Here is a 23046-nt window from a genome sequence, read left to right on the forward strand (position 1 = left end):
TTAAGTGAATCACTGCAGCTATTACGTTAGTAAATGGGTTATTATGTGAATCTGGTTTCTTCATTGACATTGCTTGTTAGAAGGTTGCAAAAGGACTTCCGAATGACATTGCAGCAAGATCGGACATGGGAAGCGTATCTCTGCGCTCCCATGCCGAGTTCTCCCCAATGGTGGGCTCCGAAAGGAGCCAAAGCCACCCTGTAGGAGCAGCAAAGCAAAGAGGGGCGCTCTGAGAGACCAAGGAGAGCTGCATCTTTCCTGCCTGACCTGGGGCTTTTTTCCCCTCTCAGCCCCAACGAGGAGAAAAGGCAGCCCAAAGATGGCTGCCACGAAGCTGGGGCAGTTGACGATCATCTAAGCTTTGTGCAGGAGCGGACTTTGGTGAACAGTGTGAGAACTGGATGAGAGGATTTTTTTTAATTAAAATTTGACCCCAAGAAAATCCAGGGGAACTATTTATTTAGAACTATCTGTCAAAATGGCGAATAAGCACTTTGAAAATTTATTAAACCGGAAGGAGAAAAATTAAATAGAGAGGGGAAAAAATTCTTTAAAAATGCAGAAAACTGCACTCTCAGAGTGAGAAGACATGGTATTAAGAAGGCATTTTAAAATGCTGGAACTATGGATTTAAAAAATTAATTCTGCATTTTTACTTGAATTATAATTTAAAACCATTAAAATCAGACTTGCCAGTAACAACATTGTGAATTAGAGAGCACCATCTGCTTTGGAATAATAATTTGAAGGACTGTGAAAATACTTATTGGATTACATTCATCTATCCTAAATCCACTGGAGACTTGAATATTTAAATATGAGAACAAGGAAGATTTTTAGTTAAAAAGATCCATGTGTTATGTTATATGATTGAATTCATAAAAGTGATTTGAGGAGGCTTGGATAACCCCCTAGTCTATTTAAATGGATTTGACTGATTATCTATGGGACATAAAGAACTGTGACTTGTGTAAGCTCAGCTTTGAATAAATGGTTCTTGGACTATTGGCAAAAAGTTGGATCTACTAAAACAAGATAAGACACAACACAAGGAGGAAATGAGTGGAATTTTAAATGAGATGGAGCTGATGTTCCAAAGCATTAAGGATTTTATACAGAAACAACATAAGGCAATTATGGAATTAATGGATGGCATAGACCAAAAACTGGAAAATAATATACAAGGGACAATGAGCAAAGACCAGGACAGTCAGAAAGAAAGGAACCAGCAGAAGGAATGCAGGGAAAAGCAGAACCAAGAAACCAGTGAAAAGAAGATAGCAAGGAGGAGATATCATCAACATTAATAACGACTAAGGAATTCAAACGGGGTGGGGGGACATTTCAAAAGATTTAAGAAGAGAATGGGACAAATAGGAAGATATTTTGCGAAAGGAGATAGGAGTTAGAACAGATAGTTTTAAAATTATACAGTGGAAGAGGGTAGGGAGGGGAGAAAAAGTTAGATTGAACAGATGTAGATAGAGACAAAGTAGACGTAGATAGAGACAAAGGTTTAAGAGAAGAATATGGGAGGCAAATCAAAAAAAAGAATAAGACTTAAAATACTGATGCGGGCAAGAGACGATGGATAGAAAAAAAAGAGAAAAAAATTCTTCAAGAACATATTTTAACAAAAATATGTATATTAACATTAGAATTATATAGACTGGATGATTATTTTGTATGTACTGTGATAGGCACTAGGATAATATTTTAATACAAATAGATATTGTGGGGAACAAAAATATAGTCTATTGATCTATTAGATTCAATAAGTTCTGTGGATGATAGCAGGCCCCAGAAGAAAGAGAAATGACCCAAATTTTTCAGCTAGGATGGTTTCAAAATGTACCAGAACTATTTGAATCCTGCTGAGCCATTGGTAACTGTGAAACATGTTTTTGCAAAGTATGCACTTGTATGGATACGTTTAGAACAGGAAGAATGAAACTGGGGGGAAATGAGGAACTGAAAGTAACAAATGGCTGAGAGCTTTGAATGTACACAGGTGTTTACGGAAAGTGACAGTTAGTGAAGCTGTGAAGCGTGTATTTGGTTAGAAGAAAAGTATAAAGGATAGGGTTCATCAGCTCAGGGCTGATTTATAGCAGTCCTTGTAGGATCTGCTATATGTTATTGGACCACATTGCAATGGCTTATTAATGTAAGTGTATTACTGCTATTATATCTTTTATTCATTTCTTATGTTCCAAATTATTAGAAACAATAAACCTCTGATCTTAAAGTAAAAATTATTGCTTGTGTTGTTGTCTTTGTTTCCTACTGGAATTTTCCTGTGACAATATGAAGAGTGAAATACGGGAATTATGAATAAGAACTAAGCATCAAAAATGGGAAAATTAGAGATTGAATTATAGTACTATTAAACATGACTAAATCATATAATGATTAGCAGTGAAATAATAAAATCAAATAACGAGTAATTAAATAATGAAAGAATATATTTTAATACAAGCATGCGTATTAATAGCAGAATTACATAGATTGGATGAATGGAAAGATGAATAGATCTATATGTTTAAATGATATTGTGATTGGTATTAGAGTTGTACATTGAAATGCTGAACAATGAAAGAATGGATGACATTTTAATACAAATAGATGTGAAAAGTTAAATAAGGGAAATATGAAAAATAAAGCAGGTGAAAGATGAAAGTCAGAAAAAAAATATCTTTTAATACTATGCTGACATGAATAAAAGTTAAAACAGAGACCCTCCCCCCCCAAAAAAAGAAGGTTGCAAAAGGCGGTCACAGGATCCTGGGACGCTGCAACCATTATAAATACATGCCAGTTGCCGAATTCGGCTGAAGAGGTTGTAGAAAAAAAAAAGCCTTTAAAAGCCGCTGGCAATCCCAGCTGAGTTGCCTGATCGTCAGAAGCTTTTAAAAGCATTTTTTTCTGCAACCTCTTAAGGTTGTAGAAAAAATGCTTTTAAAAGTAAAAAAAAAAAAAAAAAAATTGGCCATGCCCACCCAGTCACATTACCCCCCACCAAGCCACACTCACAAAATAAGCCACACCCACAGAACCGGTAGTAAAAAAATTTAGAACCCACCCCTCATTGGGTGCCTTTATAAATCTAATAAATGAAATGAAGCAAATTGTAGAATAAATATCAAACAGAGCATTGCTTCCAAGTTTCTATGCTAATCTGATGAGTTTATTTTGAATCATTTACTGTTGTGGGCTTAGACAACAGTGTTATTTGTTAACACAAATCTACCGTTTTAATTAAATGACAGCCAACATATTTTACACACACAAACACACACAAAAAAGGAGATCCACAAGGTTCATCCTTTTTTAATCACATCACATTATACTGTAAAGAATTTATTGTGTTTTGTGAGCCAAGTTAATTTTAGTCTATTCAACAAAACATGGTTAAGTAACGCAAGCTTATTATGATTTTTAATTCTCCCCTACCTTCAGCTTTGTCCATCTTTTTATGCAATATATTGTATAATTTATCCCACAATAAAGCAAAGTAAAGACCTTCCAACTCCTTAGTGACACTTGGCATGCATTAGATAACTACAGTTAGTATATTTTGCTCTGAAGATATACCTTTAGCTTTTAACGTATATCTAATAAACAATCAAATGAGTTTTACTTTACTACTATTAAATAAATATGGAAAATCCTTTTATCAGATTCATAAATGGTCAAGAGTTTATTACAGATAGTGGTTGTATTGATAATTTTAGTGTTTGATTCTCTGTAGCGTAGAGCTATTCCTCCAGCTTTAACTAATACTGAATTTTAGATGTATCTGGCACAAGCTCAACAACTACACATTTTAATAGCTCTGTATATTCATATATATTTCATTAGGAGCACACTTTACCATTTACAATATCACCTGTGATTTTAGCTATCACGAGTTTGCATTAACTCTTACCATGTACAGTATGTTAAAAAATTATGAATGACGTAAATAATACACTGGATACATTTCTCTGATAGAGTATACAAAACAAACCACATGCAAATTAGATTCTGTGTAAATTGGATCTCAACTCCACTTGTTCGCAGAGCCTAATAACTTTGTTTTTTCTGCCTTTCTTGGAGCTTCCAATTCAAATGGCTTTTACAAAACTTGCTCATAATACTTGTCAAGCTCATACGTCAATACGATGGTAGGATCACCTCATCTCCTTTCTTGAAAATAGGGACAATAATGGCCACCATTTAATGTTTTCAGATTGAGCCATGTGTGAGAAAATTGAGGTCAAGAGGGGCCTGGCAGTTAATGAGATTTTACATTTCAGAGAAGCTATAGTCACAACTAGGAGACATATTTGGCTTGAAGTTGTTGTTAAGCCTTTTCACTTCAGACTCTGAAACTGGTGTGAGACCAGGTTTCTCTGACTGAGTTTCACATAAGAGTTCTAAAGTGAGCTTCCCAAATCCCCATAGGAACTGGGCATGATATATCAATTGTTAACAATCCTATTATCATGTGCCAAAATAGAGGGAGACTTTTACCTTGAGCTGAAGAAAAGTGCTGTTATTTCAGATGTGAGACCAACACACATCTGGAGGGACCAGATAAGGGATAAATGTTGGGAAGAGTTCACTATCTGAAGCCCTGAAATATACCAATTCTGCAACTGACCAAGGTAATAAAAGGCACCAAATATTATCTTTTATTTTCTTCTTGGACTTATGGAAACTTGTAAAACTAAACTAAACTAAGCGTACTCCAATAAATCTTTGGTTTCATGGTATTGATGCAATTATTAGCCTTTACAATTTATTCAGAATTGCTTTTACTGTATAACTGTACAATGAAACAAAATACTGAAAAGAGTAGCACACTCGTTGGTGTTATACTGAATACAATCTGTTTGTAATTCTTTCTCTTTCTGTTGGTTCACTGTTGCTGTGTAGATAAGATTTTATTCATACACTAGGGAAACAGAACAGCAGGATTGAAGGGTGGGTGAGAGGGATGAAAAGAGAACCAATGTCCCAAACAAAAGAAATGATTAGCCCTCAGAATGGTGATGAAAGTTGAGGGACTTGGCAGGGAAGGTAGATAGAATATCATGTAGGGAAACAAGGCTGATTTAACTGGAAGAATGAACAAGAACACTTTGTATCACATTTCATATCAAGTGTGATTTTTACAATATCAATAAATTGGTAGAAAACCTATATTTAAAATTATTTTAAAAGCATTTTTTTGGGGTGTGTATGAAAATCCAGTTACTGCATTTTCTTGAAAGCCCAGGAGATCTTTACATTCCATTTTCTCTATCAGTATGTGGCCACATAAATCTATTTAGCTGCTCCCAGAATAACAAAATAATTATATGGGATCTTAGACAGTCTGTCCTCGAGGGCAACAGATGGCATCATTTGGAATCTCACCAAGAGAATTTTATTCTCAAATGGAATTTATTAAACTTGGATAATATCCCTCCAGGCATTATTTATTTTGAAGTAGGTTATCCCAGAGAGTGATTACAATATAGTTACATGATGACACAACATTTAGAGGGAAAATATCTAATACATTGAATTCTTTATTGTCTCCTTTTTACATTAGCATAGTAGGTTATACTTGAATCAAAGTGCTTACCTGTATCTTTATTCTAAGATTTTTATAGTATCAGTACAGTAATTGAAAACTGAGATTACAAATTCTAAAACCAGGCTCGTAATTTCATTTTATTATGAAGAGAAATGGAAACCATTTTAAGAACAATTTTATATGCATGTGTTAGTGGTGGGTTGCTCCCGGTTCTGTCCAGTTCTTGCGAACCGGTAGTAAAAGCTCCGCCCACCTGCCCTGACATCATAAGGTAGGATCTGTGTATGAGCAGAAGCGCGCGTGAGCAAGGCAAGCACGCATGCGTGCTCCCATTGCAAACCGGTAGTAAAGGTAAGTAGAACCCACCCTTGGCATGTGTGTGTATAAATAATCTGAAGCATTCAGTATTTGCCATCTCCTCTACTTAATAAATTTTGGGATTCATAGTTTTGGATTCAGCATAGGGAAAAACACTGATATTCTAGGGCAGTGATGGCTAATCTTTTCCGGACCGAGTGCTCAAAGCGCGTGCATGCACATGCGTGCGTGCACCCAAACCCCCAAAATGCAATGTGCGCTCGGCCCCAACACATGTGCCCTGCTTTATGCGCTGGCCCCCATGCATGCGCACACGGGCCCCCTGTGCATGGAAGCACAGGGTCCCGCCTGCACCCTCCACGCATGCATGCACACCCCCTCGTGTGTGTCTCTCACGCATGTGCACATGGCCCGCCTCCCGCGTATGCATGGCAGAGACCCGAAGACCATCTGGCCAGCAGGAGGTGCATGCGCATGCACATGCGCAGCAGAACTGAACTGGGGTGAGGCTCATGTGCCATCAGAGAGAGCACTGCGTGCCACCTCTGGCACACGTGTCATAGGTTCGCCATCACGGTTCTAGGGGAAGCAGGTAATTATTCAGAATATTTTGTCTTCAAATATGGCCTTTTATTTGCTCCAGCAAAACTCACAAATCTGCACAGCAGATGCATAATCTGCAAGAGATCAAATCCCTATAAGCATTATTAAGTATGAGGCCAGCTGCAATGGTTTTCCTGGTATTGTAGCCTTATCTTCCCTTTCCTCCTCTTCATAGTCAACCTTCTCCTTTTCTTGGGCCCTGACTAAAGATCAGCTTTTTATGGAATGTACTTGAATGGCACCATTGGTTTTGATTTATAACCTGCTTGTCAAAACATTGGCATTACTGTTGATGTAAAGATGAAGGTGCCTGCGGAGAGGAAAATTATCTGCAAAGAGTTTAGCCATGTGGATTGAGAAAACCATATTTAAATTTTCCATCCTTTTAAAATTAATTTAAAGGTTTTAATATAATGTATTATGTTGTACCTGCTGTGCTATTGGTAGTTTAGTTTTAGCATCCTATGATATGCCTGAAATGGATGAAACTCAGAAAATGTATGTTGATGTATATTGCCATTCTGCATTACATATGGATCACAACCAGCATGTGGTTTGCACAAAAAAAAAAAAAAAAAAAAGCTTCTTAGCAAATAGAAAATGAAATTCTATTGCAACTGCTAATATATTAAAATAACTTATTTTAAAATACTCAAAGCAAAATGTCTGGAATGTTTTTATATGTGAATGCAACAAATGCACGAAATGCCTTCCATCTCTACTGCACCAAATAGTTGACACGACAGTTGATGAATTTCAAAATGATTTGTAATGATAGACACACTATATTGAGTACTAAACTGACTGTGGTGTTTTCAAGTTGAGCCTTTCTATATATATATATATATGGTTTGCGGGGGGGGGGGGAGAACTTTAATGAAAATAGCATAGAATTCTTACTTTTATAGCACTAGCTTTATTTTGGCATGAGATGAAATAACTGTTCAGAAAGCAGAAGTCCTGCCCCCATTTTTACTTGTCTTCTGATTGGAAGGCTTGGTGTGTCACTTAGCTTTATTTTTAAACCTGGTCAAATAGTATTTTGTGTACATAAACTCACTGTACAAACTGTTCTTCCTGACGAGGTTCAGTGGTTAGAGTGAGGAATCAGAAAATGGCTAAGAAAGAAGAATTTTACTACGGAAAAAATGGTAATCTTTTTTCTTTCTTTCTTTGCCCTTAATAAGTAACTTGAGAAACATTTTGTGGTAAAGGCTGACTTGAAACTCTTTGAAGATCACTTTCTCTGGTCTCTCACAATGTTTAAGATGTACTTTAAAAAACCCAGCAGAACCGTATGTAATTATTTCCAAATTACAATTTTTTGTTGCTTGAATTAACAGTGCTGATATAGTTCATTTGAATTTTTATTTATCTTTGTTAAATATGTTTTGGGACAATGTTTTAATTTTCAGTTAGGTTAAAGAAAAAGCTGTCTTTTTGGTTGTAACCATGCTTATTATGGAGTGTTAAATACTGATTCGTACTTACTGCCAGCTAAACATATATAGGAGTTAAACCAATGTGTTTTTAAAGCAATTAACAATCATAAAAATTATGATAACTATGAACATAACCCTAACCCTAACAATAGAATAAAGTTAAACACAGTGCTTCCAACATACATATTATTAATAAAATTCAGTACGTACCATTCAGCTTATATACATATGTACGTACATACGTACATACATACATACCTACATACCAACATTGTTATTATTGCAGCATTATACAGAAAGAACAGAGAAATACAATTTTAATATATAAAATAAATCAAGTTTTGACTTGACATTGGTTTACAAATAGATTTTGCTCAAGTGAAAAAAATATGTATACAAATGTGCCAATTTACCTAGATTTTACATGGATGGGCTAATATAAGAGAAGATCTGCATTTCTCTCTCCAAGCCTAGACGTATTTTTTCCTATGAATTGCATATTGGTTAGTCATGACTTTTTTGGGGATGCAGACACACTGTAATATTTGACAGAGCTTTTATTTCTATTTGAAACCTGGAATTTGTTTTGAAAATGATGTTATCCTTTGTGTTTGTTTTGATTCTTAATTTACGTTTGCCTTTGATGCATGATTGTATCAGGGCAGAATTAAGAATAACTATTATCCTTAGAAGACTGATTCCAGTCCCACTTTTACATATCCATATAGATTTAATACTGTACTTTTCCCAACATTATGGAAAAATATTCATATGTACAATACATTTACATGTGCTTAGTAATTAGAGACAGCATTTTTTCAGAAACAGCGTATTTGCTAGTGAAATATTTTCTCATGGGATTTTTAGGTAGGCTTGCAGCACAATTGACTTAAAAATTGTACCCATAGAGTGTTGATAATGATTTTTCATCCAACTGGAGAAAGGTATTAATTGGAGGATATGAGGATCAGTCTCTCTGCTTGTCAATATTTTAATTACTGTTTGGATGAAAATATGGAAATAATGTTTATTAGATTTGCAAGTAATCTAAAATTCTATGGAATAGCTAATACCTTGAAAGACAGAAATAATATTCCTAAAATTCTGGATAGATTGGAGAAAAGGCTAAAACTACCAGAGTAAGAGGCATACATGTACATTTGTTCATTTAGGACATGAAAAAGAAATGCACAGGTATAGGATATGGAATAGTAGGCTTAATAACAGTAGTGGGTTGCCCCCGGTTTGGACCGGTTCACAAGAACCGGTAGTAAAACCGTCAGGAGGTTCCGCCCACTGACCCAGATGTCATCAGAAGTGATCGCGAGCATGCGCACGTGGGCACGATGCAAACCAGTAGTAAAGGTAAGTAGAACCCACCCCTGCTTAGTAATGTAATATCTGACACCAAACTGAGTATGTGTGGTGTGACTACAAAAAGCAGAAGTGTAAAGCAGCACTAAAAGTGTAATTTTAGTTTATATCCACAGAGGTATAATTTCTAAACCACAGAAAGTGTTCATTTCATTCTGTTCTGCTTTGATCAAACCCCACCTTGAATTCTCTGTCCAGTTCTATGCACCGTACTTTAATAAGAATTCAGAAAAATTTGAAGTTGAGAGAAGGACAATGAGGATAAGCAGAGAACTTTCTTTCATTTGAAGAAAGATTATAGGATCTGGGTATGTTTAACCTGAAGAAAAGAAGACAATATGATAGCAGTCTTCAAATAACTGAAAGGGTGTTGCATGAAAGGAGATTCATAGCCTGTTATCTTTCTTTCCAAAATACAGGACAGAGTAATGAATGAGTTAGAGAAAGGAGGATTCCAGCTGAATGTTAGAAAAACTTCCAAATCACAGTTCAACGACGGTATTAAAAATGTGACTTCAAATATACTTGAGGGAGTTGTACCATAGCTTATTGGTTATACCTTAAATTTATCCCCTGAGCCTGTACTTGATTTGAATAATTTCTATATGACAGCATTATTTGTGTTCTACAGTTTAATCACATGTTTTCCAAAACTAATTTTTTATATTAGCAGTGAAATATATTTTTGATGGCTACTGCAGTGAAAAAGAATGTATTCGTTGCAATGTAAACAGAAACAAATCAGCTTTCTGAATTTACAGAATAGGGCGTGTGTTTGTAAAGTTTTCAGATAGTAAGGATCTGGACAAAGTCTGAATTTCATTAATGAATAGAATTCATAATATCTTCCAGGAAGGAAAGTTCACAAAGCATGCAATATTTTTACATAGTTATTGAGAAGCTAACCAGTGGAACATATTTTCATGGAAACAAGTAGGAGTTTGACAAAAGAGGAATTAGTGAAATCATGTCTATTAGCCAATGCTAGTTGAAAACCCATAGTTCATTTTTATGGATATTGGTTTGAGAGGTATATTATAAAGTTGAATTGCATCAGGGAATTAGGCCTAATAAAATGCTGATGAATTCTCAGTATCATAATATCAGTACAGTAAGTCACAAAAATTTAAGCATATCTTATAGAAAGTTATGATATTTAAATGGAATAGGGAAGATGCTTACAATATTTTGTTATCTAAAATAAATCAAATAAGAATAGTTTATTCTGGTTTTTTTTTCTTTAGACAACGTAAATACAATTTTTATCTAGTAAGTTATTTATGTTTGAAACATCATTGTTAAATCTTATATGAATGTTTGAAAAAAGACAATGCATTTACAGCTTTTAAAAATCTGTAATTCTCCAAATGTTTTGAACTATATTTCCCAGGATTCCTTGCCTGTAGCTATAGTAGCTTAAGACCAAAATGTCTAAAGGACAACAAGTTGCCTATCTCATTTTACAATGAAATCTTCCAAAACTAATGACATTAGTTAGAAAATAATAATAAAAAATGATACAGTATAGTAGTCAGTATACTAGAATTACATAATAGAGGTTTAAAGTCAAGCACATATTGACAAGATGATAATGAGCTTTTATCTGACAATGACTCAAAATTAAATCATTTAGTTAATATGGAGAAAAAGTAAGTTAAACTGATGGCTCAAGGAACTGAATGACTTCAGATTTATTTTGGCTTCTTACTTCATTTCAAGTACAGAAAGCTGCTATACTGTCTTTCTGCTGTTTTCATTATTGTATCATTGTACATTCCCAGCAATTTGGAAATGCACACTACCAGACATAGAATTATATAATAAATTAGCAAAACTTGTTACATTTTTATGGTTTTTTAATTTCACACCTTCTGAATAATAATGAGAAGCAGAAATGATAAGTATTTTAATTTATCTGTCTTTAATGTGCTGTAGAAGATTTAAAAATTGCTGAAAAGATGCTATCACAATGTGCTGAAATTATGAGCCAATTGTGGATCAACTGACTCAGCCTAAACATTTTTCCTCTTTTAGACTTTTGAGTATGGGTAGAAGTATAAAAAAACCTATTGCTAAGTATAGATATTCTCAATGTACTGAAGTAAATATCACATCTGAACAAAGTACTTATTAATCTGCACATTTTCCCTTGGAGTTTTCCAGTATTACTGCCAACATGGTCCTGTACACAGTGACTTACTATGCTTGGAAATGCTTAAAATAGTTTGTGTGGCCATTGGTTGTTTTTTTTAAAGGATCACTCTGTCCTGGAAATATATTACTAATAATAAAACAAATTTTTAAAGGTTGAGTTTTATCATTCCTGAAGGCTGATTTAAGAAGAAATTTATTTTTATTTGTGAATTTTCTGATGGGAATTTGTCTAGATAGACAACCCAGGAGAAACATACTATGTGAACTCATTCAGTTATGGTTGTGACCACAATCAGTCCTATTTAAGCTGCAAAATATCTCCATGGTTATGAGAATTAATTATAGCGATGGCCAATATCTATCCCCGTGATGGCGAACCTGTGGCACACGTGCCACAGGTGGCACGCAGAGCCATATCTGTGGGCATGCGATCATTGCCCTAGCTCAACTCCAGCACTCATGCACACGCTGGCCAGCTGATTTTCAGGCCTTCTGGGCCCACTGGAAGTCGGGAAACAGGCTGTTTCCGGCCTCCGGAGGGTCTCCGGAGGGGAGGGAGGCCGTTTTTGCCCTCCCTAGGCTCCTAGAAAGCCTCTGGAGCCTGGGGAGGGTGAAAAACGGGCCTACTGGGCCATTGCGTGCCAAAAGCGGGGGGAGTGTGGGGACCGCACGCGCATGCGGGAGATCATTGAATTATGGGTGTGGACACACATGCGACCCCACCCATACTCCCCCTGCTTTTGGCACGCGATGGCAAAAAGATTAGCCATCACTGATCTATCCTATTTAAATATTTTGCTTCAAAATATTTCCAGCAATGAAAATTGCTGAAAAAATATGTTAGTTTATGAACAAAACATTCTTCTTAACATTAGGTGGGTTCTTGCAAGCATTACTGAGACAATATAGTAACTTTCAACCCAGCATCAAACTGACCTTAGAATAGCCTGCAACAGATTTATTTTTGGAAAACACCTGCAAACCTAGAAAATATAACTAAAAACACTACCTTGCTCCAAAAATGTACTGACCACTGATTACTTTTACAAGGTGCCTGGTTTCTATCCATCATAACCTCACATGATGTAATTGTTTATTGTTCAATCCTCTGAGTCTGCCATATTGGCGTGTCAGACATTTCTCACGCTAAAATGCCCACCTAACAAAATGAAAAAAAAACCCAAACCCAACAACAACTAGCAGGTATACAGACAAGACAGAGAAGAATACGATAGGGAGAGAACTAATCCTTATTATCACTCCTAATTCACAGCTCAAAAACTTGCTCAAATGTAGGACAAATAATTTTCAGTTCTTCCTAGATAAAGATTATTTCCCTTTGCCTACACACAGAAAGCTAGCAGCCATGCTATTACAAATAGGGATATCCAGGTGGGAATGGGTATATATATTTAAAAGTCAAGATGGCAGTCATGCCACACAATCAAAGCCTTGATGCATTTTACATGCATTTTGGATTTAAAAGGAATGGGCTTCAATTGTGTAGCACCATTTGTGCTTTTTTTTTTTTTTTACATCCCCCTCTTGATACAGGCCCACAAACCAAATTCCAGATGCTAACTCCATATTTCCATGTTGCAAATGCCTTTTTTGTTTTGTGTTGCAAATGCCCACAATATTAATTTTAAGTGTGAATTATGTTGTCGTTGATCAGTATAAGCATGGTCAATTATTTGACACATTAAAGCAGATCTGAAATCAGATATTACAATATTTTCGCTTATTTATTTGTATTCTTCCTTTATATTTTTTCAAATTACTGAAGGCAACAGACATTCCTAATACTCCTTCCTTGTCCTATTTTCCCTGGAAAAACAACCCTGTAAGGCTGAGACTGAATGACTGACCCAAAATCACTCAGCTGGCTTTCACGGCTAAGGCAGGATTTGAACTCAACGTCTCCCAGTTTCTGGCCTAGTTCCTTAACCACTACATCAAACTGGCTGTCAGTTTTTAATATATAGAAATATATAGAAATTTATATAGAAATTTCAATATATAGAAATCAGTGGCATAAGAACAAGTTTTCCAAGGGATACGGTTTCAGGATTGACATTATTGAATGAAACAGTTTCAGAGACCTATTTTATAAGCTTGCCAGTGCATAATTGTCTGCTTCACATTCAACAAGTGGCATAGAGATAAGATCTAGCAGTAGAAGTCAAAGGAAAATTCAAAATTTAAAACAAGGCAATGTTTCTTCAGCAAAGACCTTTTTCTTTTTTCTACTTTATTTCAGGTAGAATTGTTTAAAACTAATATCTTTAAAAGATTAGGCACCTCTTGACTGCCTGTGCTGGCTCTGGGTGAATTAGACACACACACACAAGATTTGTGCATCAAACCCGGTTTAATTAAAGCTACACGACAGATCTCAGTAAATGCCGGATCTGCTGGAACAGAATAAAGTCGGGGCTGAGCTATTGACAGCTCCGCTCCGCTTTATAGGTCTTCTGATTCTTATTGTGCTCAGCTGCTGTGTGGTTAGTTTGAATTAGCCGCCTGCTGATCCTGGTTGACGTGTTCCATGATGTCATCAGTCTGAGCCGCTTGATTCAGGAGTGTTCCTGTTGCTGCTGAGGTTTTGGCTGTGCGATGTTCCGTCCGCCCACTTTTCATTTTACTGAGCCCCGCTACTCCCATCACCACCACTGTACATCATTGTCCTAATCGTATCACCTCAGCCTGCCACCATCACCATTTCCCGTGCCTATTATTATCGTTAGCAACGTGGCCCTTTTCTGATTTTCTGTCTGGCGCTATTTTTTTTAATTGATTTATATGCCGCCCTTCTCCGGAGACTCAGGGCGGCTTACATGTGCTAAGCAATAGCCTTTATCCTGTTGTATATTTATACAAAGTCAGCTTATTGCCCCCACAACTGGGTCCTCAATTTACCTACCTTAGAAAGGATGGAAGGCTGAGTCAACCTTGAGCCTGGCGAGATTCGAACCTGCAGTAATTGCAGGCAGCTGGTCTTAATAACAGGGTGCTTTAGACCACTGTACTATCAAAGCTCTTATTCGGCTGTTCCCCGGTGTTTTCCCCATGTTCGGTGATGTGTCAAGAAGTTCTTGACCCTCGACACTCACATTGACATTATTTTTAAAAAGTTTTTTTTAGTGTGTTTGATGTGGGAGGAATTGTGAAAAGCATAAACAGAAACAATCCCTCTCCCCCAAATATTGCTGCAGATGCTTCTGTGACATTACTAAGAAAGGCACTTATAATTTGCATTATGATATACTTCAAGGCCATTGTTTACTATTTATTTCTTTGTTAAAGAACAGAATTGTTAAACCACACATTGCTTATTACCACTAATTTACAGTGTTTGGAGAAGTCACCCTGCACCATTCTGCATATGCAAGTTCACTTCATTCTGCTCTCTGATTAATACTGCTGAGTGCTAAAAGTCAACTTAATCATTTCTGTAATCAATTCTCATTGCCACCCAAAAGAATATTTCTAATCATTTCTTCAATTCAAACCAGGAACCACCTATATATTTCTATAACAAAATATCTATCTATCGAGATATTTCCTCAACTAAGGAGTACTGATGATGAGAATTGTAGCTGAACATATCTGGAAGGTGCCAAGCACCATTACTCTGCTCTTTGTAACATGAAAGACACCTTTATTTGCTGTCAAAAGCTACAGGGAGTTTCACAGTCAGCATTGTGTTACAAAATAAAAAAAAAGCACCTATAATGCTCAAATTAAACTATCAGACCCAGTATTATTCTAGACTGTTTATTTTACTTATCCTATTATTTTAAAATATATTCTACTTCCACTACAGTATTATTTTAGAGTAGACTGTTTATTTTACTTACCCTATTATTTTAAAATATATTCTACTTCCACCACAAGATGGATTATCTACTTTAAAAGGCTCATTAGTTATACAGTTCCTGATTCTATATCATGGTCTTTGGTATAAAACACATGAGTTATGCTCCTGGTTAAAATTTATTAGGACTTCATAATTCTTGATGTGATTCCTGACCTCTACATATACCATGTATCACAGAAATGAAGTGTTGAGCTTCATTTCTGAAAACCACAGTGATAACATATTCAATCTCTAAACATACACTGATTCAATAGTTCCCTACTCCCTCCCCTGATATATTTTTTTGCCTTGGGTAAAATCACACAACAAACTCTTGTAACCCCTGCCAAGTATTTACAAAAGAATCACAATAATTCATCCTTTGGTGAACTACTCTTTGAATGCAGGCTGTGGAAACAACCAGACTCTGAAATTATAATACAGTAGCTCCTCTGTCTTCTCTTAAACTCCTACCACATCACAGAATTTCTCTGGGGAGTCTTTATCCTCTTCCTCAGATTCCTCATTTCCCAAGAGTTTGCCACACTTCCATCAAATTGGATTGATGACTTGGCAAATGTCCACAGCTTTATAAAAAGGTTCTCCTGATCCAAGCAAAAATTTTAAAAGGCAGGTCTCCTTTCCCTGTGTGAGGTTCATAATATTGGCGCTAGCTGTTACAAGATATTCTTGCCATCTTCTTTTTCTCCATCCAAGCTGGATCGAATTTCTTTTTGGCCCCCCTTAGGCCCAGGATTCAATTTTGAATGAGGAAATTCATAAAAGTTCTTCTTGAAGACCTTATTCTTCAGGCTATCTTTCAGAAAATCAAGACCTTTCCTTCCTATTGATGTCTGAAGAGCTCTTGGCTTCTACGTGAACCAAATGATGCTGTTCCAGAGTCCAACATTTGTGTCCTTCCAGAGAATTTAATCTTTCATCACAATGTTCTCCCAAATAGACGGTAGGAACAATGAAGTTTTGTTATTAGTTGGCCAAACAGGATTAACCTCATGTTTACTCTATGAAACTGATGGCAGCATCTGCAGTTTTAGCAAAAATCCTTGTCGGGAAAGCTGAACTGAGATTCCAACAGAGTTTCAAGATCGGTGCATTTGCTACCTTTCCATATTGCACTACACTGTGATTCACTCAAGAGTATCGAGAGAATAATAAACATTAATGGTTTAACATCATTGTTGGCCATATGCCACAGCTGAGTGGTAGTAGTTCAAGAAGACAAATCGCTAACCCTTGAGAGTAATCTACTGCATTTTATATGGCATTATTCAACCAAAAGGGTACCAAAGTGCTATGCAAGTGAATATATATTCATTAGTCTTGGCAATGGTAAATGCTGTAATTTATTTTACATTACAGGTATCTTTTATAAATCCCTTTATTCATTTCCTGATATTTATGTTGTTTGGGCCTCAGGCTTTTTTTGTGTTTAACTTCTACTTCTACTAACCATCTTCATCAGTGGGTTTTTTTTCAGTACCATACTTTTCCATTTCACTGTCCTATGTCTGTTTTACAGAGTCTGATAATGGTGTCACAAAGTGGTGGGTTTCAAATTTTTTTACTACCGGTTCTGTGGGCATGGCTTGGTGGGCATGGCATGGCTTGGTGGACGTGGTAGGGGAAGGATACTGTAAAATCTCCATTCCCTCCCAATCATCTGGGACTTGGGAGGCAGAGAATAGATGGGGGCGTGGCCAGTCAGAATTTTTACTAACGGTTCTCTGAACTACTCAAAATTTCCGCTACCGGTTCTCTAGAACTGGTCAGAACCTGCTGAAAACCACCTCTGGTGTCACACTACAGGAATATTCTATGAGAATGAGATAGATATAACATTATTTGAGAAAATGATATATTGTGTTTTTAAAAATAGCAGGTCATTTTTCTAGCTACAGTCTACTTCAATAAATCTGAGTATAATTATATATAATAGTTCATGGTTATAAATAGTCTTACACATGGCTATTTTTTTCACAACCCTGTAGCATTTAAAATCTTTTCCCAGTCCTTTTGATCTTCAGACTAATTCTAGATAAATTGAAAAGTGATGGCAACAATTCAAAAGGAGCAGCATCGTAAGGACCTTTCTTATCAAAACAAAGTTTGAGAAATTGTTCTTACAGCTTGTATTGCCTTATAATTGACCACTCTGAAAAGCTTTATTTCATATCACTTTATTTATGCAGTCCCTTTTCTTCTAATTATGGTCTTGTTCTTCTGCTCTTCCTGCAACGGTTATTTTTCTGCTAGTTAGAGCCATTCATACTTTCCATTGAAATAAATGTGATGGTTCAAGCCCTCATTTTAAGAATAGTGAAGGGAATATTGAGGCTTTTACTTTATTGTGTTCTTAAGATACCAGGCAGTTCATCAAGAATGTACAAAAGGCTACAAGAAAAAGAACATCAATCATTCAGGTTTTCTCATTTCCATTTAAAGAAGTTCCAATAGTGTTGTATTTTCCTGACTTCTTTCATCTCTTCTCTTAATCACCACCTATCTAAATTTCAATCACTTTCTTACAAATTATGTTCCTATTGTGGTGATTCATGGCTAGTTTTCAATAAGTAATGAAGCTGCTTTATTTAAACAAATCATTGTTGAGATAACTAGCATTTTATGGTAGATCCATATAATAATTCAACTGATTATGTACTTTCAAGTTGGTGTAAATGCTTAGAATTGCATAACTAGACCCAGGATGATTTGTCCCCAATCTGGCCCTTCAGATTTTCTAGTGGTAGCCACATTGCTTCTAAAATCTAGTTTGTTTTACTTGCCGCTAGTTGTCCTTTCCTTTCCTTTCCTTTCACCTTTCCCAGAATTACAGACTTTTCAAATCAGTTATGTCTTAATATTAATACCACTGGTGTGTGTGTGTGTGTGTGTGTGTGAGAGAGAGAGAGGGGGGGGGAGGCGTAGCCTGGGCCTTTCGTCAGCCCTCAGATAGAGAGCCCCCAGGTCTGGAGGTGGCTGATCAGGAAGAGGAGGAACAGCTGGGTCCAGTGCCTGACGCACGGATACGCAGAAGGCAGAGGAGAGGAGAACAGTGGAAATCTGTGGGCCGATCCTTGGGACCGAAGAGCCACCGCTGCTAGCGAAACCCCACCCTAGCTCTGGGGATAAAAGGCAGGGGGCGGAGATGAATAGATGTGGCAGATAACTTATTCATCTCCCTGCTGGACAGACTTGTTAGCCTGCTTTGAGAGAGAAACTTTTTGCCAGGGCTGCTGGCGCTCCTAATAAAGGAATCATTGATTTAAATACAGAGGGTTTGTCGTGTTTGGGGAGCTGGATCAGAACCACTACATAACATAAGGCTACAAAAATCTGGGCCTATTATATAATAGCTAAGATCGTAACCTAAATGGTCAAGACAATTTAAAAAAATGATCTCTTTGCTGTGCTGAAGGAAAATGTATATCTGTTCAAGTAAATCAGCCATTATCTTATAATGGAATACTACCTGCTCCCTGTCATCACAGTTGAATCCATAATGAATTATTTTGGGATGTGAAAAAAAGTGGGGTTTTTTTTGTTTTTTTTTTACAGTCTTAATTTTTGGGATTCCAGGCAGCATTACTCATATCTCACCTTTGCATATGGTTGTTTCCACCTGATAAGACACTTATAGATTAAGGTTGTAGTTTGTCTAGAAGTAATTTTTTTTTTTTATAATTTTCATCCTTGCTTTAAAAAAAATGGTTTCACTTGGATTCTTTTGTAATTCCAGCACTAAGCCATATAATATATGGATTTAAGAAGCTTATTTTTATGCAGCGTTGGAGTGTATGAAAACTGATAAGAGCTACTGACTAACTAATGAAAGGATTAACACTGTGAATTCTATATTCTCTATTCCTGATGTGCTTACTACATCCCCCATTACTTCAGTGAAAGATTGAAGATAGCAGAACTAAAAAAAAAAGATTTTGCTATAGACTGTCACAGAGAAGAGGTCAGTTGGTGGTATGTAACTATTAAACTGCATTACATTTTTTGTTTGTCAGAACCAACCTTCACCCCATAACTGTATGAATTGGTTGGTTGATAGAGCACTATTATATTTGGCATCTTGAGTTGCATTTGGGGGAAAAAAAAGAGGAGGATAAAAATCTAAAACAACAACAGCAAAAAACCCTAAATACCTTGTGCGGTAAGGAAGTACAGGTAGTCCTCGATTTATGACCACATTTGAGCTCCAAATTATTGTTGCTAAGTGAAACATTTGTTAAGTGAGTTTTGTCTCATTTTGTGATCTTTTTTGCCAAAGTTGTTAAGTGAACCACTGCAGTTGTTAAGGTAATTACACAGTTGTTACGTGGATCTGGCTTCCCCTTTGACTTTGCTTGTCAGAAGGTCACAAAAGGTGATCATGTGACCCCAGGACACTGCATCGGTCATAAATGTGAGTCAGTTGCCAAGCGTCTGAGTTTGGATCATGTGACCATGGGAGCGCTGCAATGGTCGTAAGTGTGAAAAATGGTCATAAGTCACTTTTTAAAAGTTCCGTTGTAACTTCAAACAGTCACTAAATGAACTGTTGTAAATCAAGGAATATCTGTACACATTTGTTTTTAAGGTTGAAAATGTGGATGAAGGGTTGGAGAAGTTTAAAGGGCAGAAGGACATTTCATAAAGGCTCAACATTTTTGTGAATCTTTTTTCCTGATTTCAAAAGGGGATGTTTTTCTCCATAGTATATGGCATTTGAAACCGTAATTAATTCATAGGTAAGGATTTTGAAGTAAATCTAGGTTTGCAAGAATTCTGTAGGCAGTAATCTGAACTCCATAGGATTTATTTATGAGTAGAAATGTACACTATAAGATACTGATGGAGAATCATTCAAAGAATAAAGTGATTGCTTTGGCGAAAACAATATATCTTTCTATTTGTCTTAATGTACTTTTGACTCATAGAATTTCCGTGTGAACTCACACAAATAGACGTGCAAATACTTTTCTCTTAAACTATACATTGAAGATCTTAACTACAGATTTGAAACCATAGAAAGTGTTCACACACTTGCATTCTCATGCCATACAACAATTTTATGCGATGATTCAATGAAAATAACAGAAGCTTTGTTAATACTGTATTTATTGGTTTGACACTGACCTTTTAAAAGAGCCATAAATATATACTAGTTGATTTGACTTAAAGCTTAACAATATTTCATTTATTATTTACTATTAGATTAAATGAATGGTAGCCAAACATCTCTTTGTGTAGAAAAATTCATACTTTACTTGCTGGTCAGTTAAAATAAAGCATCCGCACACCAATTATTACTTTTTCTAAATACAACTGAGTGAAATAATTAGATCATGTTAATCCTACATCAAATTAGACCACTTGAATAATATGTGCATTTTTCTACACCTAAGCTCAGATTTTTGAAGAACATCTATTCAAACAACCAAGAACAGCCAAGGTAAAAAAGTAGGTGGGATCAGGATAATAGCCACATTTGATTTATTTTAAATAAAAATGTAAGGTGATTTAAATTTAATGTATTACATATAACTAATAAGATTACTCCCCATGCATTTAATAGCTTAATTCACAGCAATTAATTTGAATGGCAACTTTTCAAGGACTTTGGGGGAATGAAGGCAGTTGTGCTGCTAAGCAGTATCAATGTCACTTGCAGTTGGAATATTTCTGCCCATCACTGAACATGTCTGGAGCTGCAGGATCTAAGTGAGATAGAACCTTATTAGAAATTAATGGTGTTTTTGTTGTTTGTTCTGCTAGGTTTCAAGAGGTCCCCTATTTCAGTCTTTTGATTTGGTTCCTAGTTCTGGATTCCTATTTCTGGATTTTGGTTCTGTTTCAGGGATGAAATGCTACCAGTTAGCCCTAGTTTGGGCGAACCGGTAGTGATAAAAACTAGTAAAAAAAGCTACCGGTTCGTCTGAACTGGTATTTCCAACGATCAGCTGTGCTGCAGGGTTTATATTCGCTAGAAAACAGGAAATTCTGCTTTCTAGCGAAGCTAAATTGTGCAGCACAGCTGTTCCCCCTCCCGCTGTTCTACTTACCTAGGGAACTCTTCTTTTTTCTTGCAAAGCACGCATTTGGCGCATGAACTCACAGCATGCTTTTGGTGCGTGCTGCGCATGCACAGTACGCGTTTGGCACACGGCGCACATGTGCAGCCAGCGAACTGGTGGCAAACTGGTTCAGATTTCACCACCGTTCTGTTTTCAGCTATTAGGGAGTTTTCTCAAAATAATTCATTTAGCGCAAATGGAAGCTGATGAGTCCTGACTTTTTTTTTTTGGTTATGTTTGCTATGACATATTTTATAATCTTTTATTTTAAATGCAGGTGAACCCAGAAAATTTGATCCAAAGTTCAGCGGACCTATTCACAACAGGTAAATGTTTTATTTTGATATATCAAATTGTGTTTCTTGTGTATTGATATAAAAAAGGATATATGTACTTAATTGATTTGGAAGGAAAACATTTTTTCTAAGAGGAATTCTTAGGAGCACTCATTTTCCTCTCCCATCGAGGGAGAAAAAACATATTTAAGAGAGTCAGGAATTGTTATGTTCCCCCCTCTCTTCAGTACTCTTAAAAGTAATATTTCTATTAAGACTTGCTTACCCTCAGCTGTGTGAAATTTGGAAAATATTCTTGTTCCTGTTGCACAGCCTTAAGATATGAGAAGATTTGGAAAAACTGTAACTGGAGCACAGAGAATTCTGGTAGTAAGTTTATTGACACTGCACGAACATGTGCTTGCTGACCCACTACATGTGTGGCCAGGTTCCCCTCTCCCCACAGCAAGGCTACCAAGCCGCAAGGGTTTGGGATCACTGCTTTGAAGCACTATGAAGTGGTATATAAGTCTAAGTGCTATTGTTACTGTTCATTAACTTTCTGCCATTTAAAAGACAGAAGTTATTCTGTGCCAGCCCTTTTAAGTTCCAAGAATGTCATTCTTCCAAACCAACCATCTTATCCATTACTTCATTTTCTAAGAATGCTAGAACTCCCATGTTAACTCTCACATAAGGAGAATAGTTGAGGCTGGAGGCTTTTACTTTATTTGTAGCATGCCTAATTCACATTTATGTATGTATTTGTTTGTTTATTTTTATTGAACGGATCAAAGCCATTCTGAGCAAGTCAGGTTACCACATGTAAACTCTTAGTTGGTGGAATATGGGCAACAATACACTATCTTCCAAAGTAGTGTGTAGATTAGAGATCTATCTTAATAGACAATACTGTATATGGCACGTGTATGACCCAGAGTCCTGAGTAATCTATACCTTCACCTTACTAGAAAGTTTTATGTCGAAGCCCCAGTTATCCAAAGTTATGATGTCAATAGCTTTTGGTCCATCTGATAATAAACACATAATAAATTCACGGAAGATTATGATTTGGAATGTAAGACAAGTAAATGGTAAAGAGAAAAAGAAAAAGAAAGAAAAAGAAAGAAAGAAAGAAAGAAAGAAAGAAAGAAAGAAAGAAAGAAAGAAAGAAGAAAGTATCTATGTAACTAAGAGAAAGGAGAATGAAAGTAATCTGATCTTGTGCAATGTATTCATTAAAACATGCAAGGCAATGAAGGTATAGGTTGAATTATAAGTAAAGGGAATAAAATGTATATTAGAAAGATGGGTCAACTATTCTGTGATAGGTGGATATGCAAATAGAAATCCTGATATTGAGATCCTCTCA

The 23046-nt window shown here is 36.2% G+C and overlaps 1 protein-coding gene across 2 annotated transcripts in view; it reads left to right on the forward strand.

Moving 5' to 3' along the window:
* SLC44A5 (solute carrier family 44 member 5) overlaps positions 1 to 23046 on the forward strand; it is a 162250-nt gene that overhangs the window by 70973 nt on the left and 68231 nt on the right. Inside the window, exon 2 of one of the 2 annotated variants that reach the window (XM_070941259.1) lies at positions 21677 to 21725. The exons of the other annotated variant lie outside the window; for it this stretch is intronic. Coding sequence (XP_070797360.1) covers positions 21677 to 21725 — 49 coding nt within the window. The remainder of the gene's footprint in view (positions 1 to 21676; positions 21726 to 23046) is intronic. 2 annotated transcript variants of the gene reach the window in all.

This window comes from Pituophis catenifer, unplaced genomic scaffold (genome assembly GCF_029215685.1).
Source record: "Pituophis catenifer annectens isolate HBS135680 unplaced genomic scaffold, rPitCat1.0.hap2 SCAF_3, whole genome shotgun sequence".
NCBI classification, from domain to species: domain Eukaryota; kingdom Metazoa; phylum Chordata; class Lepidosauria; order Squamata; family Colubridae; genus Pituophis; species Pituophis catenifer.